This window comes from Calidris pugnax, unplaced genomic scaffold (assembly GCF_001431845.1).
Source record: "Calidris pugnax isolate Ruff unplaced genomic scaffold, ASM143184v1 scaffold18, whole genome shotgun sequence".
NCBI lineage: Eukaryota > Metazoa > Chordata > Aves > Charadriiformes > Scolopacidae > Calidris > Calidris pugnax.
The window spans coordinates 15,745,541-15,773,186 of record NW_015090812.1 but is presented as its reverse complement, the minus strand read 5'-3'; the positions used below and the strand labels follow the sequence as shown (position 1 = coordinate 15,773,186).

The window sequence follows — 27,646 nt, the reverse complement described above, 5'->3', positions numbered from 1 at the left end:
CGGTCGCCCCCTCAGGGCGGCGGCGGGGCAGGCGGGCGCCGAGCTCCGCCCTGGCGGCTCCACGCCTCCCTTCGCAGCCGGGGAAGGCGGCGCCTAGGCCGGTGAGTTGTGGCGGTGAGGGCCGGGGGCGGAGGCTCTCTCTCTTCAGGGCCTCTCTCTCTCGGTTCCGAGAGCCTGCGGGGGAAGCGGCCGCCGGGCCTCCCCGGCTCCCAGCCGGCGGTGGGGGTGGTGGGTGGCCGCTCTTGTTGGCCCTGCGAGCGGCCGTCAGCCAGCGCCACGGGCCCGGGGAATGCGGGGGGAGCCGGGCAGGGCCGTCCTGTGCCCGGGGGGCTCCCTGTTCTCTGCTGAACGCGGGGCCGTGTCGGTGAGGGTGGGGGGTTTGCCAGTGCCCGGCAGCTTCTGGCCTTTCAGGCTTCGTGCTGCAAAGGCGGAATGCCCCAGGGGTGAAATCGGGCGTGAAATCAGGCGTGTGCAGAGGGCATTAGGGAAAACACGGCTGCGACGTGAGGTGGCTAAATAGTGAAGCTGCTACGTGAAAGGAAAAAGAAAAAGTAAGAAAAACCCCTCACCACTTCATCCCTCTCCTCATTTTGCATTGTAAAGTTTATTCTCCACCCTCAGTTTTCTCCATTCCATGTAGATTATGGAAGAAGAAATGTCAAAGTGTTTATTCCTGACTGTGACAAGTCCTTCACATAAAGCAGTTTTTAAGTTCAGTGCCGTTAAGAATACCAAACTTCCCTAAGACCTAAGTTCTTTTGGCTTTATGTGTTATTTATTACTTTTAGATGGTTGAAAAAAAGTTTTGGAGAGGCCTTGGTAAGGCGGCACCCTTTCATTCTCTACAACTTTCATCCTCTAGATGCACATAAATAGAGTTTTTTAAAGGCTCTACGAAGTTTGGCTGAGATGTAACGTTTTCCAGGTTTGCATAAACACAACACAAAAATAACAGGGTTTATATTTACATTATTGTGGTGGCTGCTGGGTTTGCAGTGTTTCTAGTAACATTTGTCCCTGAGACAGCACAGTAAACTGAGACTACTTGTTACATGGAAAAAATGCAGCAGCTTAGGGGGTCTGACCATAAGCCTTTCAAGTTCAAAGATATTGGTTTTATAGAGGTGGTATAGCTAATACTCAAAAATAATGGGGCAGCAGCATTTGGCATTTAGTTTCAAAGGGAAAAAAAATCAATTACGAACATGTAACTTTTCATAAAATGCCTCGGTGGTACAGCAGCATCTGAGGTCAGGGTACTGTATGGCCAGAGGCTGGGTGGCTCTGAGGGAAGCAGAAGAGCCTGTGACTCAGAGGTTTTATCTGTGCTGGAGTGGTTATAAAGCACAGCGTAAGTTAATTGATTTTTAGTACACAAATGGACTTCCCATGACAAAGTCTAACTATATCTTCCAGTGTAGTTTAAGCAACTAAATCCGAGTTTAAACCAGATTAGCAAACACAATGTGTCTTTCTCCCAGGCCCGGTAAAAAGCATTTACTGTGTTGACCTTTCTGATAGTCTTCCTTGCTTCTCACTCCCCTAAAAAGTAGGAAGCTGAAAGAGTGGTCATTCATGATCCTTTTTTCCCCTAGCGCGTTTGTTTTCCTTTTTTCTCTATGAGAAGTACGCAAGCCTGAATTCCAAGAGGACTGACTATGAGTTAAACCGTGAATGCTTCCAAGCACTGAAAATTAGAATGGGCTGAAAGTATTCCTAACTGCTAATTTCTGAGTTTAATAGACACGACTATTGGCCAAAAAGCCAGTATTTGGCTCCAAGACTGAAAAAAGAGACATTAATAGACTAAAAAAGCAAAAAATAATACTTTTTCATTCCCCCACAAAGATCAAGGCGTTTTCTGTGTTTGAAGAACCTTACAAATTTTTTAGAGAGTTGAAACGGGGTTTGCAGTACCTCTGTAGCTGTGTAGAACTCTGTAACTTTACTGAGCTGGACAAATCGTTCTATCTTGATGAGAAAAACTTACTTAAGGCATTATGAAACATCTCGTTGATGTGTTACACATACTTGGTCATTGCAAAAGCAGATACAGACGTAATAATTAAGCATGTATGCATCCTTAAAGTAACAGTAAATAATTGTCTTGAGCCTGTGATGTATATTAATAAGTCATACACAATTATAGCAGGAATGTATGTGTTTGGGGGAAAAAAAAAAAGCAGGTCTTGATTTTATTTATTTTTTTTTGATCTGTGTGGGAGAGTATCTGGCTATATTAAGGAGGCCTTTGTGTTTACTTCCTAGAGTAGCTTAAATGGAAGTATTCAGTATTGCAGAAGAGAGAAGTATTTTTAGAAAGAAAAAAGTCATAGAAGTTCTTTTATAGGAGACTTTCCCATTTAGTGGCCAATAGTCTTGTCACTGGGAGGGCTGATGAGTCTGAACAAATGCTGTTCAACATTCACTGGGAAAGCGTCACAAAGATTGAAGTGTAGTGGGACAAATATTACATGCTGGTGCCTTGACTTTCCTTACTGTATTGTTTCCATTATGTTCCTCATAAAGTTTACACAATTTCTACATTTCTGGGGTGTTAACGGTAGACATAATTTTTTACTTCAGGTATTTCAGATCCTTGCAGTGATTGACCACGCCACAGTGACACAGGTCTGCGGCTCCTCATGCTATGTTGTGGTTCTGTATGATTGCCTTGTGTCACAATGACTTGTCAAATACCACACTTTCAGTGCAGCATGGCACTAATGCTAGAAATATTTATAACTGTTAATAATTTTTCTTACAAAATTGCAAGTTAGCTTTGCATGTAAGGTTTGGAAGTTTTTTGTTTCATTTTACTAGTTCTCAATGTAAAATGAAATGGGTAAAAATATGCATGTTTGTCCCTCTGTGCTAACTACTGCAAGTGTTTGTGGTGTGCAGCAAGAGTAATCCTGTCTCTGGTCTGACGCGGTGAGAACAGTGCTATTGTTATAGTCACCTTTTAAGACAGTATCAGTATGTTACATACGTAGCTTTTGGAAGCATATGGAAGGAGAGAAATAGAGACCCTCACAACCCTTTTGATTTCATGCAATAATTAACAAAGATTATGTCAAATATGCTAGGTACAGTTACTAAAAGTAACTTAAAATTATTTACAGGTCTTTTTAAACAGGTATACTTCTTTTATATCTTTCAGAGAATCTGCTGACTGGTGTCAAAGATGTAATTGCTATTCACTTTTGCCAGTCCTCAGGCCAGCAGAGTTGAGAAAATTGCCAGTGTTTCTTCTTGTAAAGGAAACGTCAATGAAATGTATACTTGCAGATTGCTAAATGCAATGGGATTATGTGGGTATAATTTAGGGTCTAATTGAGTTAGCTACAAGTCAGCACTGTATGAGAAAAACCCTAATTTCAGAATTGGTACTGGGTTTGTAGCACTGGAATAAGAGCAAGGCAAAATCAACATACTTTAAAAACTTAACTCATTCAGTAAGGTATCATTAAAAGGGAGTATTTGTTAAGCTTTTCTATTAGTTTACATGGAAAGTGTGAAGAAGACTTTCTTGTTGGACTAAATCCATTCTTCTTAGTGAAAAACTCATATTTTACTTTGATACTGAATTACCTCCTCTACTTCTATCTGTAAGGCTTGCATGGTGATGTTTTAACAGGCGATGGCATTCCTTTGTTTCTAATACAAATAGTATAGTTTTTTCTTTCTTTTTTGTTTTCTTTCCCTTTTCAGATAGCACAGTCTGGGGGGAAGCAGGGATTATCTATTCTTTAATGAAGAAACTATGGAAGACCAAGTTAAAAACTATACTGTTGAGGCTACTGTGTTTCTGACATAGGGCTATGGGTTACATGTTTTTCTCTTGCACATTCCAGTCATTTTGACAATGTCATCCAGTGTATGTGTTTAAAAATACATTCTGGAGGTAGTTGCCTGAAGTACTAGTTCTTACTTCTTTTTTATAGTTATTGATTAACAGGGCACATTTCCTCTGGTCAGTGAACGATCTGCTACTGCACACAGAATGTCCTTTCTAGCTGTCTGTTTTCTGCTGTGGCAGATATTTATGTTTGCCAGGTCACTGTGGCAGAACTTAGTATAGTGATAGAAAGCGTGTAGGCCTGTCTCTCCAGTGTTACTGGTGATCTTAATTATCTCAATTTCAGAATATCTGATTTGAAACACTTGAAAATGGAGACCAGTTTTAAAGCTGTGGCTTTTTAAAAATGGGCCTTTTTTTCTATTCTGTCTAAATTGGCAATTGTAATAGCAATTTTTGTTACACAAACACATTTTCACAACAATTCTAACAGAGACTTTGAACCTTGAATTGTATTAAGTCCTAATTGTCATTCAAGGAAAAGAGGATCAGTGCTGTCAAATAGAGGAAACCTTCCTTCTAGATGACATTCAGGAACATATTGCAGCCCTGTCAGTTAAGAAGTTTCATCCTCTATGCTTACAAATGCGATAAGGTAATAATTTACTAGAACTTACTTCAGTGAAACAAAATCACTGAAGGGAAGAGAAGGGGACCTTATCTTTTAGCATTGCTTAGTGATGTGTAGAAACTCATTCCTGGAATCTCTAAGTTCTATTCAGGTCACTTATTTATTATGCAGGCATGCTTTTTGCTTCACGAAGCTTCGGTTTCCTTGGTGTTAGAACATACCAACTACGAACAGGTTGGCTTTCCAGATCCATCAGACTTTCAGCCTCTGCAGTAAGTATCCCTTCAGCTTCATAGTTAAAACTATTTTGTGCAATATTTGAGACACAATAATTTTGCAATGTTGCCAATACATATGCATTAGCTGTGCTTTCTTTATTTCTTGTTAAATTGATCCAAACATTTAGTATCAAGAACAAAATAAGATATTTTAATCAGTCAGATATTTAACCGTGGTAGCATAACAGAATTTGGCAATTATTGCTTTGTGTATCCTTTTCAGTCTTTAAAGTCACATCTAGCACTTATCAGGCCAGAAGGATTGCCTAGCTGTTAGGACACCAGAGCCTGAGATACAGGAGACAGTTTCACAGCTGTCACAGACTTTTGGTAAGACAATTAATTTCTTTGTATCTTAGTTTTCCTTTAAAGAAATGAGGGTAGTGGTGCTTCTTGATGCTGCAATAATAAGGGGTATATAAGTACCTCAAACTTAATTTTATACAGGATTTTCTCAATCTCCCAGTTTAACTGCTTCTAAGATTGTGTGACTTCATTTTAAGTCTTCCAGTTTTATGGAGAGAAAACAGAGCTTTGCAACATGGTAGGTGGTTGAAGGTCAGCCTCTGTATTACATACAGAACACAGGAATGTAAATTGCATTCCCAGATCAGGAGTTTATCTCATCAGCAACTTGGGTCAACCAAGGCACATGTCAGATCCTTCAAAATGGATGTTCAGACCATTATACTGGACAGTTCTAGCGTATTTTGCCCATATGAGAAGTTTCTCATAGCATGCAAGCCACTTTGAAGGTCAGCTTTTGCCTGAATCAGTTTTTCATATGCTGTAAGTATTTGCATTCTATTTAATGGAGTTGAATATTCTCACTAAACATGCTGAAATCTAATCCCTTTTTTTTTTTTTTTTTTTTAATTTTCTTAAGATCTTGGCCTCAGTTGCAGCTTTTGGCATTGAATTCCACAATTTAATTAATCACCATATAAAAGTATTTGCTTCTATCATTATTAAACATATTGCCATTCAGTGTAATCACAAGTTTATTTGTATTAGGAAGAAAGATAAATATGAGCAGCACCTGACAAAGTCAGGTGACAAAGTCAGGTGCTTTCCTTAATGGTAAGTGTTAGGGAAAGCAGGAGGTCAGACTTAGACCTTGATGAGGACAATGAGGACATACCTCTCCCAACTGACACCTATCTTAAACTCATGGGAGTCCTAACTCTGTGCCTAGAAGTGGCTTGAAGATTATCGAGTGATGACATCACTAGGCTAAAACTAAAAAAGAATCTTAAGAATTCTTATGGATTTTTTTGGAAGAAAGAATGCTATGTAAGGTATTATTTAAAGATGTCAGTTAATTGGTTGGCTTTCTGAAAGTAATAATGTGGACCTCAACCCCACTGTAAGCTGAATCTGTGAAAACTTAATGTAGGTCTAGCTATCCTGTTTTAAAACTAGCTTCAAGGCAGCAAAAAAAAAAAAAAAAGGAAGACTCGAATCATTAAATATTTAAACTTAAAATAGTATGAGAGCTGCAAGGTGAAAGCTTATTTTACTTGTCAATACATTTTTAGCTAAGGAAGGTTGCTTAATGCAGTTAAGAGTTACATTGTAGTTAATTATAAAAGCCTTGCAGTTGATAAGCATTTAGCTTTTAGCAAATTGAAACAGCTTCAAGAAGAGCTGGTCAATGGAACAAATTTACCCATGGTGGCATACAGAATTCTCATTATTAACTGGGAAGATTCAAGGTGAGACTTCTTATCCCTCATACTATGACAAGTAGTCTAATGTGAAAAAGTTGGGTGGGTTTTCAGTCTAAGTAGTAGCTGTGTTATTTGTATATAGTACAGACAAACATTAATCATATTTACCAAGATGTACACTGGATTAATCTTCTAAACCGTATGCGTGTTTTTAAATAGATGCAGTACAGATTACCTAGTCAGAAGTCCTTCTTAACTCCTTCCGTGTCAAGAAGTACAACTTCACCTGTCTAGTTATCTTAATGGTTTTCTTCCTGAGGACAAATAAAAGGTGCACTGTGCTTGACTCCTCTGGTGTTTGTGTCTCATAGATGAGGTCAGAATTAGATCTGTAGAGAAGACATACGAGCAGTGAAGTATCTGTTTAATTTTATAGCTTCCCATTCTTCAAATCATTATGTATATCGTAGCTTCTTACTGTAAACAGGTTGAGTGCAAACATGTGCCTGCATAATATTTCTACTATGTAAGTTATTCCCATTGATTCAAAGTTGAAACTTGGAGTGTAATGGTGAAGCAGACATTTTCTTCTCAGATTATGGTAGCTAGAGTATGGATTTTGAATCTTTCAGACAACAACAATAGCTAGCAAAAGCTAGCAAAAGTCGCTAAAATCAGTAGTTTGACTCAAAGAAACACGAGTGTCTGGAGTACTGAGTAGGTACATAATTTATATGAATTTTTTTTTCCAGTATCAAGCTCGTTTACAAAGATAGAGAGGAGCTTGTGCTTTTTTGTTTTGTCTGCACGTAGAAATAAATCTGGTTTTTTTTGCCCCCTAACTTTCTTTTCTCTTTTTAGCTTAAAAATACCACAATTGTCAATAAGTTTTTCTCTGCCTTTATAGAGAGTACTCATTGAAAGTCTATTTTAAAGTAGTTTTCCAAGACCTTAATTGAAGGTCTGAATATACAGCAAAAATATATTCTAGGGTGGTTTTGTTGTGCTGTAAGTAAATACTTTAAAGTTTTAAAAGTCTGAATGAAAGTAGGAAATGTCTCTGCTATTTTCCTCTTACCTATCAATTTAACAAATAAAATTACTTTGAAAATGCACGCTTTCCAAACAGCAGGATTGAGCAGGAATTTGGCTGGAAATAACCCAGTCTTTAAGTTGTTAGTGTACCATAGAAAAGAAAAAGAATGTATGTACCCTATTTTTTTATCTTTTTTTGGTCATCTTTTAAAGCTGCTGAGCTAAATTATGCCCCTGCTCTATCCTTGCTGAAAGTTCAGTGGCTTTAGATAATGATGAATGAGAATTTTGGACGTTTTTGTGTATTTTCTTGTTAGTCTGAATTCAAGCTATTATAGAAGCTTTCATGAAAGAACATGTCTATAATTTTGTGTAACTACAGAATTCATCTGGCAATGCTATATTTGAGAGAGCACGAAGGAGGGTTTGTCATGCAGACTCCAACAATGTAGTACTTTGTCTGTCTTAACAAAACCCTTCTGTCTGTATATTTTGATCTTGCAGACAATGGCCTTCAGACACAAAAACACAAGACGAATTGAAGGCCTTGATAGCAATGTGTGGTAAGTAAAAGGAAAATATCTGCAAATTTCAAAAAATGTCTTTGACCGATGTATTTTCTTCCCAAATTGATAATTATTGCCAATAGGAAGGCACATCTCTCTGCCGAAATATATTTGGCAACTGCTTAGAAACAGTGAACCACATTCTGTTAAAGGTGTGAATTAATTTTTGGTTTTGAGCTTTAAATATTAGTCTTGGGCTTCTCTTCACCTAGTAAACCACACAAGACAAGTGTAACTCTTGGGCATGGTAGTATACCTAACTTTCAAATTTAAATGTCAATTTTTTGGAGTAATATATTTCAGTTGCACTTGGTCTGTGTTTTTACCAAATGAATCAGATTTCTTCTTAAAGCTGTGTGAGCTGGCACAGGCAGGATGCAGGAACAACAGCAAAACCATGGATGAAATACAAAGATTAAATTTATTTTCTTTACCTTGTCAATGAGGGGATCCCCAAAGCAGCACCCGGGCAGAGCTACGCAGGCACTGCAAAGCTTGGTCCTTGCTAAAGGATTACTGAACCTGCTGGTTTTGCCTGTTTATCAGGGATTCACACAGGTGTAGTTTACCACTCTGCTTTCAACTTTTCCATAGCAGGGCAGGAATCTGGAGGATGTTTGATGGGGTGCCTCTAAGTCTACCGCAGGCCCGTGTTATCTAAATACAGATGTTCTACTTGTCCAACACACAAGGCTAAACAACAATTAGTATGAAACTTGTTTTTCAACACCCCAGCTGCAAGTCAGTCGTGCATGTTTACTCCTCGCCAGTCTTCCATTATTTTGTCACAAAAGCCATTATACTTGTCTTTATAATTTAGCTCATTTTTAATACATTTTCTCCTAGGTTTTCAATTGATCGTAAAGCAATATTGCTGTCACGGGTAACTATGGAACTTTGTTAGTTGGTGAAAACACTAGTTGGGGCTTACATTAGTTGTATATATGTATATATATACAGAAGGTGTTTTGGTCATCCAGACTCAAACTTACTTTTAGAAACTTGCATTTGTTTTTGACAGAACTGTGATGCTGTGTGGAGTTTTTTGGTGGGTTTCTTGTTTGTTTTTTGTTTTTTTTTTTAAAATCTTGTTAACATTTGGTAGGGAGGAAAGGGTAAAATGTGAGTGGAGGAAAAAAAAAATGTTCAAGAATCCTAATGTTTGTATCTGGCAAGATACTAGGAACAGTTAATGAGCAGCCTGAAACTGTCTGTTGCCTAAAATTACCAAAAAAAAATTTACAGTATTCTAAGTGACACCTTCACTTGACAGAATCTGGCCTTTAATCATTTTCTGCTGGCAGAAAAGTTACCCCGTGGATGCAGAAAGTCAACCATCTATTGGGTTCCTTCTGATTCCTCTGGTTACTCAGCCCCCCCCTCCATGTGAGCACTCTACTTAAACCTGTTTCCATTGCTGTGAATTTGTCAAAGTGAAAAACTTTTGTGGTTTTTTTTATTTTTTTCCTTTTAATGATAATGAAAAAAAAGATAATTTTGTCTTGTGTGTTCATTTTAATATGTTTTTGTCCCTCTAGGGTTGAATTTACAAAGGTGGCAGCAGATCCCTCAATTGTTAATCTTGGTCAAGGCCTTCCTGACATATCCCCTCCTAGCTATGTTAAAGAAGAGCTGGCAAAGGCAGCAGCAGTTGACAGACTGAACCAATACACACGAGGCTTTGTAAGTAGTGGAACTGGAGGACCCAAGTTCAGTGGAGAGCACACCACAGGAGGAGGAAAAAAAAGGCCTTTGCTTTAAATTGGTTTCATCTGTAGATCATACTGTTGTGTCCCAAATTAAGTTGATCTAGTAGCCTTATCTGTCACTAATGAACATCATCTTTGTAGGCTTCTTCAAGGTGAAGTCCTTCAGGAAGAGGAAAATGGTAGAGTATGACTGGGATAGATTGTCTTTGAAGAGTCAATTAACAGTTTAAGGAGCCTAAATTATACATTTAGCTTGGATTTTGCTCAGTGTAAACATAAATGAGATAAGATTCTGGTAGAATGAGAAAGAAATACTTGATACCACTTGAGACAGTACCTCGAGGATCAAGAAAAGATTCACCCTTAATATTTAGTAGATTTCAGTGGAGATTAGGAAGTGATGAAAAGAGTAAGTATTTGCCCCTGGGGGATAATCAGTACCCATTCTGTAAGCTGGCTCGTAGAGTTTATGCCTTGAGCTGGGTGTGAGTGTGTGGCATTTATCATTGTCCAAGGCAGGATATTCAAGTGGACTATTAGTGTTTTAGCATGACCACATCCTTGTTTGGTTTGTCTTTCTTTTATTTTGTGGTAAAGATAAACCATGTTGCCCAATTGAGAATCACGTGTCAGGATTGCTACAAGACCCCAAGGAGTCTATCTAATATTTTTTCTAGATGACCCCATGTTATGCAACAGTGATAGAAGAGCATTGTAGAGACTGGTAGGCCATCAGCTGTGGTGGTAGTTGTGGCATCATTGTGGAAATATTCCAACAATTTTTTTTTTTCCCTATTCTCTGAGAATCTGCATGCATTGGAACTGACAGTGGCCAGCAGCTCTCTAAAGGAGAAGCTATCACAGTGAGCAGAGTGGAAGCCTCACCAGCCAGGGTCCACTCCCACAGTAGCTGAGCAAGGCAGGTCCAGACATGGTGGCTGAGGTCAGCCCAGATCACCAGGAAAGCTTGTGGTGGTGAGGTGGGCCTGAGGTCAAGCCAGGAAGTCAATCCACAGGACAGGCCCAGCAGTGCTAACCACAGCTAGACAGGTCCAGGGTGACAAGGCCCGTCTAAGATCAAGCCGCAGAATTAATCTACAGGTAGGGCCTGGGTTCAACGGGGCCTATGGCCAAGTGCAGGTGCAGCTGTAACTGAATTGTAGACCAGGTAAACCTACTGCATAGCACAAATGGAGGTCCTGGACCCCGGGCACAGCTCTGTGTAGAGGGCCCAGGTCAGGGCCATTAAGGCCTATTCAGGCACTCAGGGCCCTGATGAGAATAGAAAGAAAAGAAATATAAAAAACCCCAGTGAATGTAGTCTCATACCCTCCCTCTTTGGGTCATTTTGTTTAATCACCTTTAGCTGTGTGCGAAGAGTCCCTGCAAGTACGAGAGAGAGAGATATCTGTAAACCTATATATAAACTTGAAAGTATAAAGCAATTATTTAGTGTCAGACACACACAAAAGATGGCTGGGATTTAGTGAACTTCTGGGCTAAGCATTAGTGTGTTAATCACTCATGATAAGGTACCTGAAAAGTCTTGCTCACCAGGCAGACAAGGTTTTGGGGGAGTCTTGGCACAAGGGGAAAGGTTACAGAGAGAATGGGCTACAGTTTACCTTTCAGCAAATATTCACAGACTGACTCTCTAAACCAATTTGTTAATCATCATAAATACAATTTTCCCGATGCATGCAATTATTCCATATTTACTTCTGTCACTTTGTTATTTATTTCCAAATAGTTTGATAATTCCCATGATAATTATGAATGTTTGCAGATATATTATACTGTAGTAATTAATGAGGAATTTTTACTAATATTCCCATGTTCAGCCTCTGCACTTCCTCTGCAAACTTCTTCGCTTGTAGGGGCTTTGAGCACAAGAATTTGTGGTAGCAAATATGGGAGGGATGAGTCCGAATGATGCACATCCATCTGATAATTGAGACGTTGGCTCAGCTCTCTGCTGTGCTTGGACCTCTCCTTGACTGTAGGGTTATGTAGATAGGTCACTCTGTAGAGTGACGTAACGTGACTTGAGTGGTGCAGCATTCCTGTGTAGCTGACACACTTGTGACAAGAAATGGCTGTCATTTGAATCAGCAATGACTTGTAAGCCTTAATTTATGGTAATGTGCTTGTTTACAGAAGGGTTCGTGATTTTATGGCTTATGTGTAGATGTACAAAGTTCAATATTTTAGAGAAGGATTTTTCTTACATGATTACATTTTCTCACTGAGCTGTTTTATATTTCTACCACATTCAAAAAGAAAAAAAAATATTTTCACAGCATGAAACCTGTAGTCTTCCTGAGTAAACAGAATTGGATGTCATCTTTGTCACATGCTTGTTTTGTTATTCTTTGCACATTTTGAGAAGAGTATGTTAACCACCATGTCCCTGGAGGGGACACAAGTAGTGAACAGTGCTCTGAGATTTAAGGTAGGAATCCTCATTCTGATCACAAGTAGTGTTTATCAGCAGTATTTGAACAGAATAAAAAGATTTCCCTTGCACGAAATAACTTTTAGCTGAAAGATAAAGAAAGAAACAGAAGGAGCTTCAGATGGAAATATGGGCGGGTGGGAAAGAGACTGTAAAGGAGGTGAGGATGAATTGGTGTCAGAGTATTCCCTTCTCTCCTGTCTCTTGTCCTAGCTCTCCTATAGGCTACCTGGAGCTATCCTGAGATATGATAATAAGATAGAAATTAAAAAGCATCAGATATACTAAAAAAAATTCTTAGTAGATATAAATACATTGGAACCAATTTTCTTCCCTAATGTGCAAAAACTAAACCATGCTATGTGTTAACAGCCATTAACATGGAGGGGTCATCTCATATTTTTCTATTTCAAAATGTATTGTTTTGATATATGTGGAAAACCCCCCAAATATTGTACGTTGTCAATAACACACCAATCAGTTGCATTTGCTTGCTTTAAACAGGGACATCCGTCGCTGGTGAAAGCCTTGTCTCAAGTGTATGAGAGAGTCTGTGGACGGAAGATTGATCCTCTTACAGATATCCTGGTGACCGTGGGAGCTTATGGATCTCTCTTTAGTACAATACAGGCATTAATTGAAGAGGGAGATGAAGTAAGTTTTTATTTGAAATATTCACATATGCTCACTGAAATGAGACTTTGCCTGTTTTTTATTTGTCCCCTTTTAAATGTAAGTTCCTGTTGGGGCTTCTTTGTGATCTCCATTAATTTGACTTATTACAGTTGCACATCTGACTGACAGATCCAGAAGCTGCAATCAGGAGACTATCCTTTGGATGTCTTCCTATCATTCACCAACTTACAAACCCCTTTTCATGCTCATGGTACCTGTAGCAGTTTCTTTATCACTGTTACTGTTAGGTGACAAAATACACACTGCTTTCTTATGAGAGAACCTGTGGGCTTCACTACTGGTGTCTGCCTTTTTGACAATGATATTAGAAGACATTTGGGGGGATATTTGTTTGTATCTGTAGTAGACAAGAACTTTTTGTGTTGTCATGCATTTTGCTTTCAATGTTTTGTTGGATTTGCTTGTATAATGTATTCTCACTTGTATTTATTTTTCCTTTTCTGTTGCTCTGATATTCATTTATCTTTTTTTTGTAACAGTTCTCTGCTATTTGCCCTTGGGATTTTTTTTTCCTTGAATTTGTCCTCTTTTTCTCCCTGAAAATTTCCTTCTGATAGAATTTGAGGGCTGAAGCCATTCTTCTGGGATTTCTAGATACTTGGAAATCCTGGAATTTCATGGATGGAACTGGGGCAGCTGTAAAATGGTTCAGCAATATGCTGTTGCTGTCTCCCATCTTTGCATTTCTGCCTTGCACTTTAAAACCTCTGTGCAGGACCCAAACATTCCTAATATTATATCTTAATGCTTGTAATGTGTCACTACAGAAAAAAAAGCCTGTGTGTTGTCAAAATGAGTAGTGCTTATCATACTTAGGCTAAGGGTATTGTTATGTGATGTTCCAAAAGGAGAAACATTTCTCAACATTGGATCAGGATGGAGTGCCAGAAACATCAAGTTTATAGACCAAAGTAAATCTGGAAATGTGACTGTATTGTGTATGGTAAATTCTTTGTTTCTGATACTGATAATTGTAATTTCAGGTAATAATAATAGAGCCATTTTACGACTGTTATGAACCAATGGTAAAGATGGCGGGTGCAAAGCCTGTTTTTATCCCACTGAGATATGTAAGTAGCTTTTTAAAAATGTTTTATCATATACAGTTTGATGAACATCCTGGCAATGCCTTTCTGTATAGTTGTTCATAATATCCAATTATATAAAAATGAGACAGATTGTTATAGTGTAGGTCTCAGGCAATGACAATCCAAACCAGATAGGCTATTTTATTAGTTGGAGAAGGTGGGACAATGTTTCTTGTTTACTTTAATTTGTGCATTCTGAAAGCTGATCAAAATTCCTTTTTTTGCATGTCATCAGAGAATGTTTTCAGTGTAAATAATGGAAAGAGGGTCACATATCAGTACAGTTTCTGTATCTGCTGGTTTTCAAAAGATTTGGGATTTCTGATCCCTTCAGCAACTCCTACAATTACAGAATGTAATTATTTTTCCAAAATCTACTTACTAAATAAGGAGCAATCATGCAGTAGACATACTTGCTATACATATGAGAGTTACTGTTTCCTTTATTGGTAAAAAGGAGTAATTTTGGTATGAGTTAATTTTCAAATTGGTACTGCTAGCATTGTGCTGGCAGCTTGCAAGGATCGTTCTGGATGCAAAGGGTTGGTCCTGTTACCTTTGCCTTGGGTGACTGGCAGCTTTGCCTGGGTTGAGGGGCTCTTTAGGCAGGACTGTTCCAGGAACACCATGAAATCAGAACAACACAGAGTGAGAAAACTGCCAGGACTGCAGTGGGAGCCGGTGAGATTGTTCTGCTGGGTGCCTTCCTTCTAGGAATGTTTCGAATGACGGTGTTCCTCCAAGTATTTTCCGTTTCACACCCTTGTTTTTTGTCTGACCGTCTCTCAGTAATGTGCAGGTGTCAGAAAGTTAGTGTGGCCATGCTCTTTGTTCTCTATAGCAACTGGTCTAAACTTCTGTTGTCCTTGTGTAAATACCACAGCAACTCCAGGGCCTCAGTGGTGGAGATTTTTAGCTGTTTGGCCATTTTCATATGGAAAAAGAGGAGGAAAAGTTCTTGAATCTCTCCAGTGGTGATCAGTCTTTCCAGCGAAGCATGCATACACTTGTTCTAGTGTCTGGGAAAACTACAAACTCTCCTGTCATGTGACTGGGCTTCCTGCATTACACACTGATATAATCAGCATGTGTGTAACCAGATCCTGGAAACCAGTTCCTGGGGAGGCTTTAAGACAGACAGTGGCCAGGAGAGGACAGCTGCTGTCATAATAATTTACCTTGCTCTTAGGCTCCCTGCCTGTTCCTAGAAGTGCCTTTGCCCAGAAGAGCGGGACAGATTGGATAGGTTGTCAAGTATGGCTATGAAAGCATCTGAGGGTGATAAGTTGGGCATCTCTGTGTAGGCTATGACATGTTGTATTCAAGTAATGCATAAACTTATTGGGTTATTTTGGAGTTTGGGGTGGTTTTTTGGTTGTGTTTTTTTTTTTTTTTTTTTTAGAAAAATGATGGAAACTCCACATCCAGTGCTGATTGGGTCTTAGATCCTGCTGAACTTGCAAATAAATTTAATTCCAAAACAAAAGCAATTATTCTGAATACCCCGAACAACCCTATAGGCAAGGTAAGAGTCCTGCTTTAACACTGTTGTAACTTCAGAGTATTCCTTAAATACTGTGATTAATGAAGTGTCCCTTACTTTCTTGTATCACAGGTGTTTACCAGAGAAGAGCTCCAGGTAATAGCTGATCTCTGTATTAAACATGATACACTGTGCATCAGTGATGAGGTGTATGAATGGATGGTGTATAAAGGAAATAAACACATTAAAATAGGTACTGATTTTTTGTGGCATCTTAGAAGTGGTTGCGGGGTGATGTTGTAAAGGTGCCTCTCGGAGGTAATGGTTGCTGGAAGGAGCTCAGACTTCAAGCCTTGACTATTTTACAATATTTAGACTATAAGTAGGAGACTCCCTCCCTTTTCTGAAAAATATTTTAAAGAATAATTTCCAAATAGAATTTCCAAAATCTCTTAAGTGACTTTGGAGCAGATATCCATAGAAACCAGTGGGACTGATGCTCCTAAGTCATTTGTCACGATCTGAATATCCCATCCGTATTCAGTTACTTTGTTGGTCATGACAAATACAACTGCTGTTCATGTATGTACATTGGACTGTGCTTTCCTAAAGAACTGACAGAAGGAACAGGGATAAAAACTTTCTTCTCAAAGAATTGTAGACATAATCAATGTGGGAAATGCATAATGAGGAACACAACTATTTTTTCTCCACTACTTATAAAAAGAAAAAAAATAGTGTAAAGGTTAGTGTGGAGATGCACACGCACACTGTCCCTCCGCAGTGCAGAGACAGTGTTAAATAATGGACACTGAATGCAGTGAAGTAAATCGCTGCATAGGCAGTGTGGGAGCATGCTGAAGTCTTCGGGCAGTATTGCTACAGGGGTAAAGCACCATTGCAAGAACAAACCAGAAAACCATATATGATGTTATGTTGCTGTCCCTCTTGGTTTACTTCTTGATTCAAGTTTCACTGAAATGAGTGAAATCACTCCCTCTGTCTCAGAACAAGTGAATCTAGTGCAGGTTGCTCAACTCCTTCCCCCAATCCTGTAATGCTACAGCAGAGCATTTATGTAGAAGTTTCCAGTGTGGTGATCTTGGTTTGGAACTGTGATGTATTTGAGTTGGTTAAAGTCCAAAACTGTCTCCTTATGCCTACAGATATTTTGTTTCTGATGCTAGCATCTCACATTAACTATTTGTTATGTCTACTTTATGTCATAATGAAGGCACATTTCAGTTGTGTGCAATAGAGACAGCTAGTTGAGATCAAACAACAAAATCAAGATACATAAATATAACTTAGACATGAAAAAGCTTAGCTTTTCCTGGTTTTACCACTGGTTGAATGCTGAGTAACTTTGCTTCTATGCTTCAATTCCATATATGTAGAGCGGCAATAAAAGAAACTTTCTGTTAGTCGGGGTGACATCATTGTAAAAACTGAATCTTGTAATTCATAAAAAGGAAGTTATATCAAAACTGACCTTGCAGTACTTATTAGCTCAGCTACACAGTTGCTCATCATACAGCTGCAATACATTGGTTGTACTGGCCATGCATAGGCTATGAGTCTGTTTTGAAAGTGGCCTGATTTCACAGCTGTTGTGGTGCCTTGATAGTGATACCTTCTCAAAGACCTTCAGACACGGAAGAAGGGAAATATTTCAGGTACATTCATGTGATAGTAATCTGAGGCAGTGCTTCCTAACAAGTTACCACAGTAACTGATCATGTGTGGCTTATCATGTCCCAATTGGAAAGTAAAATGAGTTAAATTAAAGTTTTTTTCATGTGCCTACCAGGTGGTTTCATGCAAATAGGCGTTCTCAGAACCAAAATCTCTGGGGGTGGTGTAAGGTAATCCATTTTCCTTTGCGATGGCAGCAGGGCTGAACACTCGTGTTGTCAGTTAGGCTTTATCTTAGTGGACAGGTGGTGAATTTTTAAGACACAGTAACTATTGTTTGTTTATATCAGTATTATCATTTTAATGCTTCAGACCAAAACATTTCCAGTTGAACAAAAGGCATTCTGTAATTTAGCATAAAATGTAAAAATGCCACATAATGATAATGCAAGTTAGAGCCTGGACAGTTAGTTTGGTTTAGGAACATATTCTCTAACACCTCCCATAATGGTATTTAACTTTAGTGTTAAAATGCCTATAAAGCCTTCAGGGTAACACTGTAAACAATAACATTATTTCAGTAAAACAAGATCTCCTGTTCTTAATTTAGGTTTCTTAGATATTTTTTTTTTAATCTACAAAAAATAACACAAGAAAAAATGAATGTGTTATTTCACTATTTAAAAACTCTTGTGTTTGCATATTAACCTCTACATACCCCATCAAATGCAGTGACGCTTTTTTAGTGAGAGATGCACAATGGATATTGCATCAATTTACGTTGCCTGATGGTGGTTCCTTAATACAGTTTAACAGGGGTTGCTTGCCACAGATCTTAAAATTAGTACCGTCTTTGTGCTGTCACTGAAGCAGTTTTCTGTAGCGTAGAGCACTTCATCATGTTTCTCATCATTATTTGACTTCTGTAAAACCATGGACCTCCTCTGAGTAATGATTAGGGTTGCACTGGCAGATGTAGAGATTGCATCTTATAATTGAGGATTCTGAGCAAGCCTCTCAAGAAGCTGAGTGCCATCCCAGGTAACAGGCTTATTACATGTGTTAGTTTGCACTTCATTAGTTTTTAAATTGTAGTCAGACTTGGTTATGGTGTCATATAATGATGTTGCCATATGGTATAGAGGAATTTTCCTCTCTATTTAAAACTTGCTGCTCGTAAAAGCGATAGGGCTGCTTCTTCCCCTGTGCCCTTTTGCTGCTGCCTTTGTTTGAAATGCTGTTACATTCCGTCTCCAAGGTCAAATTCCTGTGACTGTGTGGCGAAACAGTCTCACTAGAGGGCACTAGCTTTGGAATTCAGTTCTTTTTGCAGTCTGAGAGAGCTAGTTTGGTTCCCTTTAGGATGTATCTATGCTCTTCACTTAGCTAGCTACATACACCTGTTCAAACTGCCTTTTTGTTTTCAAGGTCACGGAACAGTTGAGTGAATATGGGCGGGCTAATAGGAATATCCATTTCTTTCCTGCTGTTTTGTTTCACTTCTTGGCAAATGTGCTCAAAAAAATACCATACCTGTTCTCAAATAACTGCAAAGACTTATACCATGTCTAATGCAGGTAACTGCTGCAAAAAACTTCCTTATGAAATTAATTGGTTTTATTTGGAAAATCTTTGTTCATTGGTCTCCCTAGAGAGGGGATATAACAATTGACAGATTCATTGGTAGTGGTTCTAGTGCACAAAAAAGGTGGAGATGGATGTTGCTGACCACTGTAATTGCAGTAGTGGTATGACCATCTCTAACTTCGTGTCTTAGACTTGAGCATGTCTTGATTTACCTGTTTCTGTTGAAAATTAATTAAGTTAAAGAGCCCAAATAGAGCTTCCCTGAAGCAATGTACAGAAAAAAAATTTCCAAACTGTGGGAAGAGACCTTTGGTCTGTCATCCCCTTGGAAAGGAAACAAAGGATTTTGGTCTCCTACCAGATGCAAACACAGAGACAGAGATAGGCCTTTCTGTGTCCCTTAATCCTTGCAGACATCCTTAGCAAGTTGCAGTTGTCGGTCAGTCCCAGGCCTGTTCAGGTTATAGAACAAAACATAATTTATTTACTCACTCTGCTGGTTGTCTAATTGTTGTGGTGAGTTAGAAGTCTTAGTAATTCTTTTTCTGATGTCTGAGACAGCCAGTGACGCTGAACTGGACAATTCTATTAAAATGACTTGCAGTGCCAGAGTTAATATTGTATATGGTGCTATTATTGGGCATCAGAAATAATGCTGTCTTGAGATGAATGGATATCCACTTCTTAGATCATATCCTTTTTATGTATAATTATGCATTTTAGCTGAGGATAACTAATGTAGTTTTCACAAACTGTGCCTCTAATTTTCTGCTGCTTCTTTTTCCTTTCATTAATCTTTACCTTCTTTTCATGCCAAAAAGCATTGGCCCATATATCCTTTCTCATTTGTTACAATTGCTATAATTTTAGAATATTCTCATTGCTTGCTTAATAAGCTGCAATGATATACCAACATATAGCTCTGAGCTAAGGGCAGTACAGTTTTTCTAACTACATGGAATATGTGAGTGCACCTGTACCCAATTAATTTTATTTTATATACAGCTACGTTGCCAGGTATGTGGGAAAGAACAATAACTATAGGAAGTGCTGGAAAAACATATAGTGTAACTGGCTGGAAGGTAAGAAGAATCAATATAAAAGAGTTCAGTTATATAAATTACAGAATGCATTTATTACACCAAAAAAGTCTCCGTTTTTATGACCTGTCTTTTGAAAGCTACTGGCAAATCTCCATGTCTCCAAAGCATGAAGATAGCATTCAGTTGGAGCAATCACTTATCTTGAACACACATATTTTAATTCTCTTCTTGTCTTTCAATTAATAAGCTCTTGTGAGAAAACAATACTAAAAAAAAAAATACAGTATGATTTGTTCAAAACTAGTCAAGATCTGTGGAGAAAACATGGATATTATTATATTTTTAACTTTTGAGTTTTGTGGTGATATTTTCAGATTGTGGTGATGGTATGTTTTTGAATCGCATATATTTCTGTATAATATTTAATGATAATATTTTGCTTGACTTTAAAATACATATCAGAAAGTAAACAAAAATATTTAACCATCTGGTGACTAAATTCTTTCTTCTTCATCCCCTGTGTTGAAACTGAACCATGACATTTCTGATTTCAGTAGTGAGCTTTTGTTTTATGCCCAAACCACCTTTGACACAGGAGCTTACAAGATGGAAAGATTCTAAAACAATTAGGAATGAGATTCCTAATAAATGCTCACTTTGATTTCTAACCCTTGTTATATGAAGAGTTAAAAGCTTGCTCAGCACCCTATGAGAGACAGGGATAAGTGAAACTAACTTTTGTCTCTCAAATCTAGAATTTTAAGGGCATCACTCAGCAACCTTTGTGTAAAACAGCTCTTTTCTGAATTCCTTACTAAAACCAATTCACTACCAATTCTTAAAATAGAAAAACTTGAGACATTGGCTAATTTTAATTCTTTGTTAACTTTTAGTAATACCTTTGCTGTAAGTCTAACACATGCACGCTTTCTTCTCTTAGCTTGGTTGGTCTATTGGCCCCCAGAACCTGATTAAGCATTTGCAAGTTGTTCACCAGAACACACTGTACACGTGCCCAACTCCATTACAGGTAGGTACACGTGCGGCAGAGGAGGTTATTTTCTGGTGTAGCAAAACTGTAGGACTCACTGTAATAATAATCACAACAATTACTTTTTAGTCAAAATATATCTTCTGGAGTGCAAGAAAAAGAGACAAATTTGGTCAGTTCACCAGATATTTAAAAAAAATAAATCACAGTCTTGCAGATTTTCTTCTTTGACCTACAAACTGCTGGTTCTTGCATAAAATATGACAATCTTAGTGGTTTCCTAGCAAATACAAATAAAAGTTGTTGCAATAAGGTCTTGTTTTACTGAGCATTATCTCTGTCTACTAGTGTGGTACATTATTATCAATAATGTAAACTTAGCTTCAATTCAGATAGTAAAACCTTGTGTCAAGGACTGTGACTTCTGTATATGATTAGTGCCTAGCAAATGATTGGGTGCTTTGGGTGTTGCCACAGCACAAAGTAACAAACAAATTACACTCTTAGACGTAGCTTGTGTGATCTGTATATGCTAATTTGCTTAATAAGGGCTAGAATCATAGAAAAATCCATGTGATTTCAGTCGGAAGTGTGTGAGTATCTGTGAATTTACTGAGTGTCCATGAATACTTTGAACACTGATTATGTTTCCAGGAGGCTTTGGCACAAGCATTTTGGATAGACTATAAACGCATGGATGACCCAGACTGCTATTTTTACTCCCTGTCTCGAGAGCTGGAAAGCAAGCGTGATCGGATGGCTCAGCTACTTCAAGAAGCTGGACTAAAGCCTGTCATTCCAGATGGAGGATACTTTATGATTGTTGATGTTTCTACATTAAGTTAGTATGAAATTTATAAAAAAGGGTGTGGAAAGCAAATATTATAGTTAAGCTGAAAATGCAACTTTCATTTTAAAGTATACTCTCATTTCATAGGTATAATGTTGTCAGAAGTACTAATTGGGACTGAAATTTTGCTCTGACCTTTGCCTGGGAGTTAGATTTTATAAGTTTCAGCAGAGCCTTTGTTTGTGATCCTAACTACTGTCTGTGTTTTGCAAAGCTTAGGCAAGGTTTTAGGGAGGATAAAGGAGGTAGATAAAAATTTCTATTTTTGAAAGCTCTATGATTATGAAAAAGTTTGAGCCCCAAGCATCTGGTTTAACATCCTGAGTTCGTACCATTTTTTTTGTTTGTTTATTTATCTTAATCTGAAGTCATACCCTGAAGGCTCTTTGAGGCATTCTGATTTCTAAGCACCGTAAAATATTACTAAAATTTACAAAACCTTTTGGGAATTCATGTTTTGGTAACTTTGGAAGAAGAATTCACACAGGGGAGCATTTTCTAGTTCCACATTTTTCACTAGCTTGTCCTAATGGCACTTGCCATTCACACGGAAATGTTTAAACACAGCTGGACCTCACAGTGCTCCCATGTGTCAGGAAGTTTTAGCCACCCCAGTTTCACAGATGAGAAAACTGCAGTTGGAGTGATTATTGTTGTGCATGCAATAAATACGCTCTACGGTACCCGCTGCAGTACTGATCCCTCAATAACCAAGACTTGAGGACCTCTTGGAGTACTGCATAGCTTTCTTCTGAGCTACGTCTGGATTTGCTTTGGATGGAAAGCAGATGCTCGGGTCAGAATGGAAAGGGTCAATCTGTTGACCTATTTTAATTGTTATAGTATATTTTTAAAATTATATTTTAAAATAAAAGCAAACATCTTTATTCTTAAACATTAACTATAATAAAGTGCTGTTAATGAATGCCTTTCCAATGGAGTCTAGGAAATCTAACAATATGTTTGTTTTAAATTTAATTTTTTTTAGATGTGGATCTCTCTGATGTAGATGAGAAACAACCTTATGATTATAAATTTGTCAAATGGATGATAAAGTCTAAGGTAAGGTGTCTTAATCATATTCTTGTTTTAGAAATGTTTTTTTTCTATTGAAAGCAAGAGCAGTGCAATGGTACTTACTAAATAATGTGGTAGAGATAATTCCATTCATAATAACATTTGGTGTTTATAGTAACTGCTGATAATGATATGGCTAAAATATTGCTAAATATGCTGAAAATGTACCCTGCAGGATTGTGTTATGTCCCAGTCCTTGTCTTTCAGCATACTGAAATGCTAGTTATGCAAAAATACCTCTGAAATGTTTTGTCTAAAAATAATTCGAATTTAGTTAAGCCTAGCTAGGGCATACAAAACCAAACCTTGTCTTTTCCTCACAAGCTGGGAGGGAGAGGTCAAGAAATGGAATAGCAAAATCATTGTGCTTAAAACAGATTTTTAAATATATGTATAAAATAAGCAAACAATATTTTTGTTTTGTTTCAGAAACTGTCAGCAATTCCTCTTTCAGCATTCTGTGGTCCTGAGACAAAAAGGCAGTTTGAAAAATATATACGTTTTTGCTTCATTAAGGTAAATTTGTGACCTGGGAAGACTTAAGATTCCTAAAAATCAATGTGGTACAGAAATCTGCACAAAACTGAGTTGGATTGTTTTAGGAATAGAACGTTAGCTTGGTGTAAAATTCAGCACCAAGTAGCTTCAGCTGTCTTTTTGCTGAGGAATTAAGCTGGATTCTATAATCCAGAACCGAGAATAATTATATAGTGGAGTGGTATACCCCATGCCCATTCAGTTTCCAACATCAAATACAGTGAAGACATCACCTTCAAGTTCAGCTCACTTGCCTGTACGTAGGGTTTCACATGAGCTCCAAATTACGAAAGAAAAGAAGGACACAGGAAGGTATTTTACATGGGTTTTGTGACTTGGATGACTTTTGCCATTTTGTGAGCACCTCCTTTTCACATGTTCTTCCTCCTGTTGAATCTGTTCTTGAAAAGACAGACTCTAGGGACAGGTGCATCAGCTTTGGTAAGCCCGCAGCTCTAAGATATTTCCTGGTTGTTCTGTGAGAAGAGTCAGCTTAAAGGAACATGTCCAGCTCAAAGGAACATGTCCAGCTCCTTAACTGCGGTAGTATAAAGATCGGAGCCTCAGCTTGAACCAGCAACGAAGGGGAGTTTCTGCTTGTGTGACTTAGTTCTTTTGATGAGGTATAAAGACTGTGATAGAAACTGAGCCAGTAACAACCAGGATGAAACTTGCTGGTTGTAAATGTGGCTTTCCCAGCATGAACAGCACTAATCATGTCCAGTTAAAGACTACTTGTGTGACTCAACGGGTTGTAGCCAAGCCACACAACTGGTCTGTGGATAGATTACCCATATTTAGAGGGATTATATTTAAGTAGTTCACAGCATAACTTGGTTGCATGGAGATTTAAAAATTGTAACTGTACACAGAAAGATTAGGAAACTATGCTAGCGTGTCTCTGATAGAGAGCTGCCAAGTACATCGCTGCATAAATGCCAGGCATTTATCTAAGAAATATTGCTTTTGTTAAATTTGATAGTATGAATGCTGAGAAAATATGTTATCTTTTAAATATACCTAACAAATATTTGCAAGGAATCAGCACTGAATTCTTTGTGTAGTCTAGATTTGTAGCTATAACTGTTAATGAAAAACTGAAAGATATTTATGGGATGCGAGTGAAACTGCCAAATATTGATTTGGGATGATATAACCATGACTGCTGCTCTCTTTTCAAGAGCTCCACTCTTGCAGTAATAGTGATATTCCTTCTTTTGCAGAAAGACAGCACCCTAGATGCAGCTGAAGCAATTCTGAAGAACTGGAATAAACAGACAGCCTGATTTTTCTTATTAACTCTTCCATATGGTATAATTATCTAATAGTAGGGGTTTATTGCAAATTTAAGAACAAATTACTTAATACAGTACAGAATTAATATGAAATTGTAAATAACTTTGTGCTGCCACCTGCTGAGGAGTTAAAACAATGATTTACTGATGTGTAATGCTACTCAGGTTATTTTCAGTCTTTTCAAAATCATTTACTTTTTTTCTAAAAAAAATAAGCTATTGGATTCACTTCTTTTACTGAAAGACAAAAATTTGTAAGACTGTGTAAAATAAATAGATGCTATAGGTATTTTAAAACTTATAAGAAAAAAGTGGGAGGTGATTTTGGTATGAAATAGTATAGGAACTAGGGATGAGACATCATGGCTTGTAAAACCCAGTAGCCTGCAGTGGAGGAAAATTAAGATATACCTCATATTAGATAATTGCAGTGATTTTCTACATACGTATCTAGCTATCCTGTCTATGCACAAATTGCATCAGTTTAAATAAAGTGATTGAGTTAAATCAGCACAGTGTTTATACTATAGGCAAGATTGAGAAGTGCTAAGTTGCATAATTACTATTTTATTTTCCCAAAATAGTCACGTGTGCTGTTCTGAAAGTAATCAGTCCTCAATAAAATTATAATTCTATTCTAGAATTCTATTTACTTGCATATACCTATTTATTTGTTTATTACATGGACGAATCTACGAAGCAAAATAAAAGACCTTGCTTTAGAGGGTCCTTCACAATCAGATGTACAGTGACAAAATTAATCCTATCATCCTTTTTTTTAGCATGTTCAGAACATTCAGACCTTCACACCAAACATTTCAAACTCTTTAGATGTAGGGGGAGCATGGAGATGGGCCTAATACTGTGCTGTGGAGCTGAACTAATTTTTGTTTCAAGCTCAGTTGATAAACCACTGTTTCAAAAGAGATCAATATGGAGGTTTCCTTTCTAGTTGCCTCTGATTTCTGCAACATTTTCATCTGTTGATGGGTCTCCAACTAGAAGCTAATTCAGGTAGCTAACCTTTTATGGCTGTGTGTTATGTTCTCTGTGTTGTTTCTATATTCTTCCCACAGGCTTTTTGGTGGAAAAACTGAACAGACTCACTAGCTAGTTTTGCAAATATTTGACTCGTTCTGTGATCACACAGCTGGAATCTTAACTGAATTTCATCAGACTGTGACTATGGCCAGGGCCTGAAAAAAAGTATAGAAACTGGACTGTGAGAACTGCTGCAAGGCTTTTTCATGAGTACTTTTGGGCTTAGGGGAGCTCAGCAGCTGGGACTTCTGTAGTCCTTGTGGCTGTCTTGCACTGCCATTCCCCAAATCTCACCAGAAAATAGTTGGCTGGTATTTTTAAGGTGGTGTGCAGTCAGTCTTTGTGTAAAAAATCAATTTAGTAGGTAAAATGACATAACTGAAATTTTAGCATTAATTTTATTTGGAAATTTCTATGTTAAATTCCAGGAGGAACTATTTTTTTAAGATACTAAATTTCTGTGAAATCTACACTCTTTTACAAGGAGTTTAAAATCTGTTTATTTAAGTTGCACTGGGGAGCTCTGCTTTGCAGGAACTAAGAGGGCAATACAATATTCTGTTGAGCTGCATGATAATTTGGGAAAAGAAAATGTAAAATAGTCTTTTGTTTTAATTGAAAAGTAAACTTCTATAAAATTAAGCAGATTTTTCTAGAATAAATACATGGTGAAAACATGGGCTTCTATGAAATGTTTGTATGATTAAATGAATCAAAAATTTCTAACTTCTTAAGCCTCTGAAATGATACAAAATAATAAAATATTTGAATTTTGGTTTCTTGTCCTTGAAAGAGGTGCTTCTCAATGCACTTAAGCCTTACACAAGTAATATTATTTTCATCACTGTTATATATTAAAAGTTTAAAAAATCATTGCATGATGCTTCTCTTGAAGATAAGACTCTTCCAAAAGACTGTTATTGGCAACTGGGACAGGCTGTCCAAAATCAGTCTAGAATATGCATGAGAGAAAAATGATATGCAGGGCTGGAGAGGAAATTCATAAAACTATAGCAAAATAATTTTTCCATGGTTATGTTTGACTGTTTCAAATACCTCATGAGTATGCTAATAACTCACCTGCTAAAGCACCAAATTTGAGTTGGGACACACCGATGGCTGATGTTTAAAGAGAGCTCTACATTGTGTATAGGTGCAGAGCCTTACTCGTGTGTACTGGTTTTGGCTGGGATGGAAGTAATTTTCTTCATAGTCACTAGTATGGGATGATGGTTTGGATTTGTGCTGAGAACAGCGTTGATAACACGCTCGTTTTAGTTGCTGCTGAGCAGAGCTCACACAGCGTCAAGGCCTTTTCTGCCCCCCAGACTGCCCTGCCAGTGAGTAGGCTGGAGGTGCTTAAAAGCTAATTCAGGTAGCTAACCTTTTATGGCTGTGTGTTATGTTCTCTGTGTTGTTTCTATATTCTTCCCACAGGCTTTTTGGTGGAAAAACTGAACAGACTCACTAGCTAGTTTTGCAAATATTTGACTCGTTCTGTGATCACACAGCTGGAATCTTAACTGAATTTCATCAGACTGTGACTATGGCCAGGGCCTGAAAAAAAGTATAGAAACTGGACTGTGAGAACTGCTGCAAGGCTTTTTCATGAGTACTTTTGGGCTTAGGGGAGCTCAGCAGCTGGGACTTCTGTAGTCCTTGTGGCTGTCTTGCACTGCCATTCCCCAAATCTCACCAGAAAATAGTTGGCTGGTATTTTTAAGGTGGTGTGCAGTCAGTCTTTGTGTAAAAAATCAATTTAGTAGGTAAAATGACATAACTGAAATTTTAGCATTAATTTTATTTGGAAATTTCTATGTTAAATTCCAGGAGGAACTATTTTTTTAAGATACTAAATTTCTGTGAAATCTACACTCTTTTACAAGGAGTTTAAAATCTGTTTATTTAAGTTGCACTGGGGAGCTCTGCTTTGCAGGAACTAAGAGGGCAATACAATATTCTGTTGAGCTGCATGATAATTTGGGAAAAGAAAATGTAAAATAGTCTTTTGTTTTAATTGAAAAGTAAACTTCTATAAAATTAAGCAGATTTTTCTAGAATAAATACATGGTGAAAACATGGGCTTCTATGAAATGTTTGTATGATTAAATGAATCAAAAATTTCTAACTTCTTAAGCCTCTGAAATGATACAAAATAATAAAATATTTGAATTTTG

The 27,646-nt window shown here is 37.7% G+C and overlaps 1 protein-coding gene across 9 annotated transcripts; it reads left to right on the top strand.

The window, feature by feature from the left end:
* CCBL2 (cysteine conjugate-beta lyase 2) lies at positions 1 to 27,646 on the top strand. Of its 9 annotated transcripts, XM_014939391.1 has the most exons (16): positions 250 to 551; positions 2,587 to 2,631; positions 4,605 to 4,705; positions 4,935 to 5,041; positions 7,921 to 7,979; positions 9,521 to 9,665; positions 12,651 to 12,800; positions 13,826 to 13,912; positions 15,333 to 15,455; positions 15,546 to 15,666; positions 19,641 to 19,717; positions 20,619 to 20,708; positions 21,324 to 21,510; positions 22,508 to 22,581; positions 23,026 to 23,112; positions 24,357 to 26,244. In XM_014939391.1, the coding sequence occupies exons 5-16, from the start codon at positions 7,924 to 7,926 to the stop codon at positions 24,417 to 24,419; spliced, it is 1,260 nt and encodes a 419-aa protein (XP_014794877.1). In that variant the 5' UTR covers positions 250 to 551; positions 2,587 to 2,631; positions 4,605 to 4,705; positions 4,935 to 5,041; positions 7,921 to 7,923; the 3' UTR covers positions 24,420 to 26,244. The 9 variants fall into 9 exon arrangements, 8 of the variants coding, with proteins under 8 accessions (XP_014794870.1, XP_014794876.1, XP_014794872.1 ...); XM_014939384.1 differs by lacking the exons at positions 250 to 551; positions 4,935 to 5,041 and adding an exon at positions 1 to 101; XM_014939390.1 differs by lacking the exons at positions 250 to 551; positions 4,935 to 5,041; positions 24,357 to 26,244 and adding exons at positions 1 to 101; positions 23,548 to 24,341.

Excerpts from the sequence above, each read along its gene's own strand:
- CCBL2 (XM_014939384.1), top strand. The coding sequence starts at position 4,607 with ATGCTTTTTGCTTCACGAAGCTTCGGTTTCCTTGGTGTTAGAACATAC. Across the intron at positions 15,456-15,545 it reads CGAACAACCCTATAGGCAAG|GTGTTTACCAGAGAAGAGCT; the intron begins GTAAGAGTCCTG and ends CTTGTATCACAG. Across the intron at positions 15,667-19,640 it reads AAATAAACACATTAAAATAG|CTACGTTGCCAGGTATGTGG; the intron begins GTACTGATTTTT and ends TTTTATATACAG.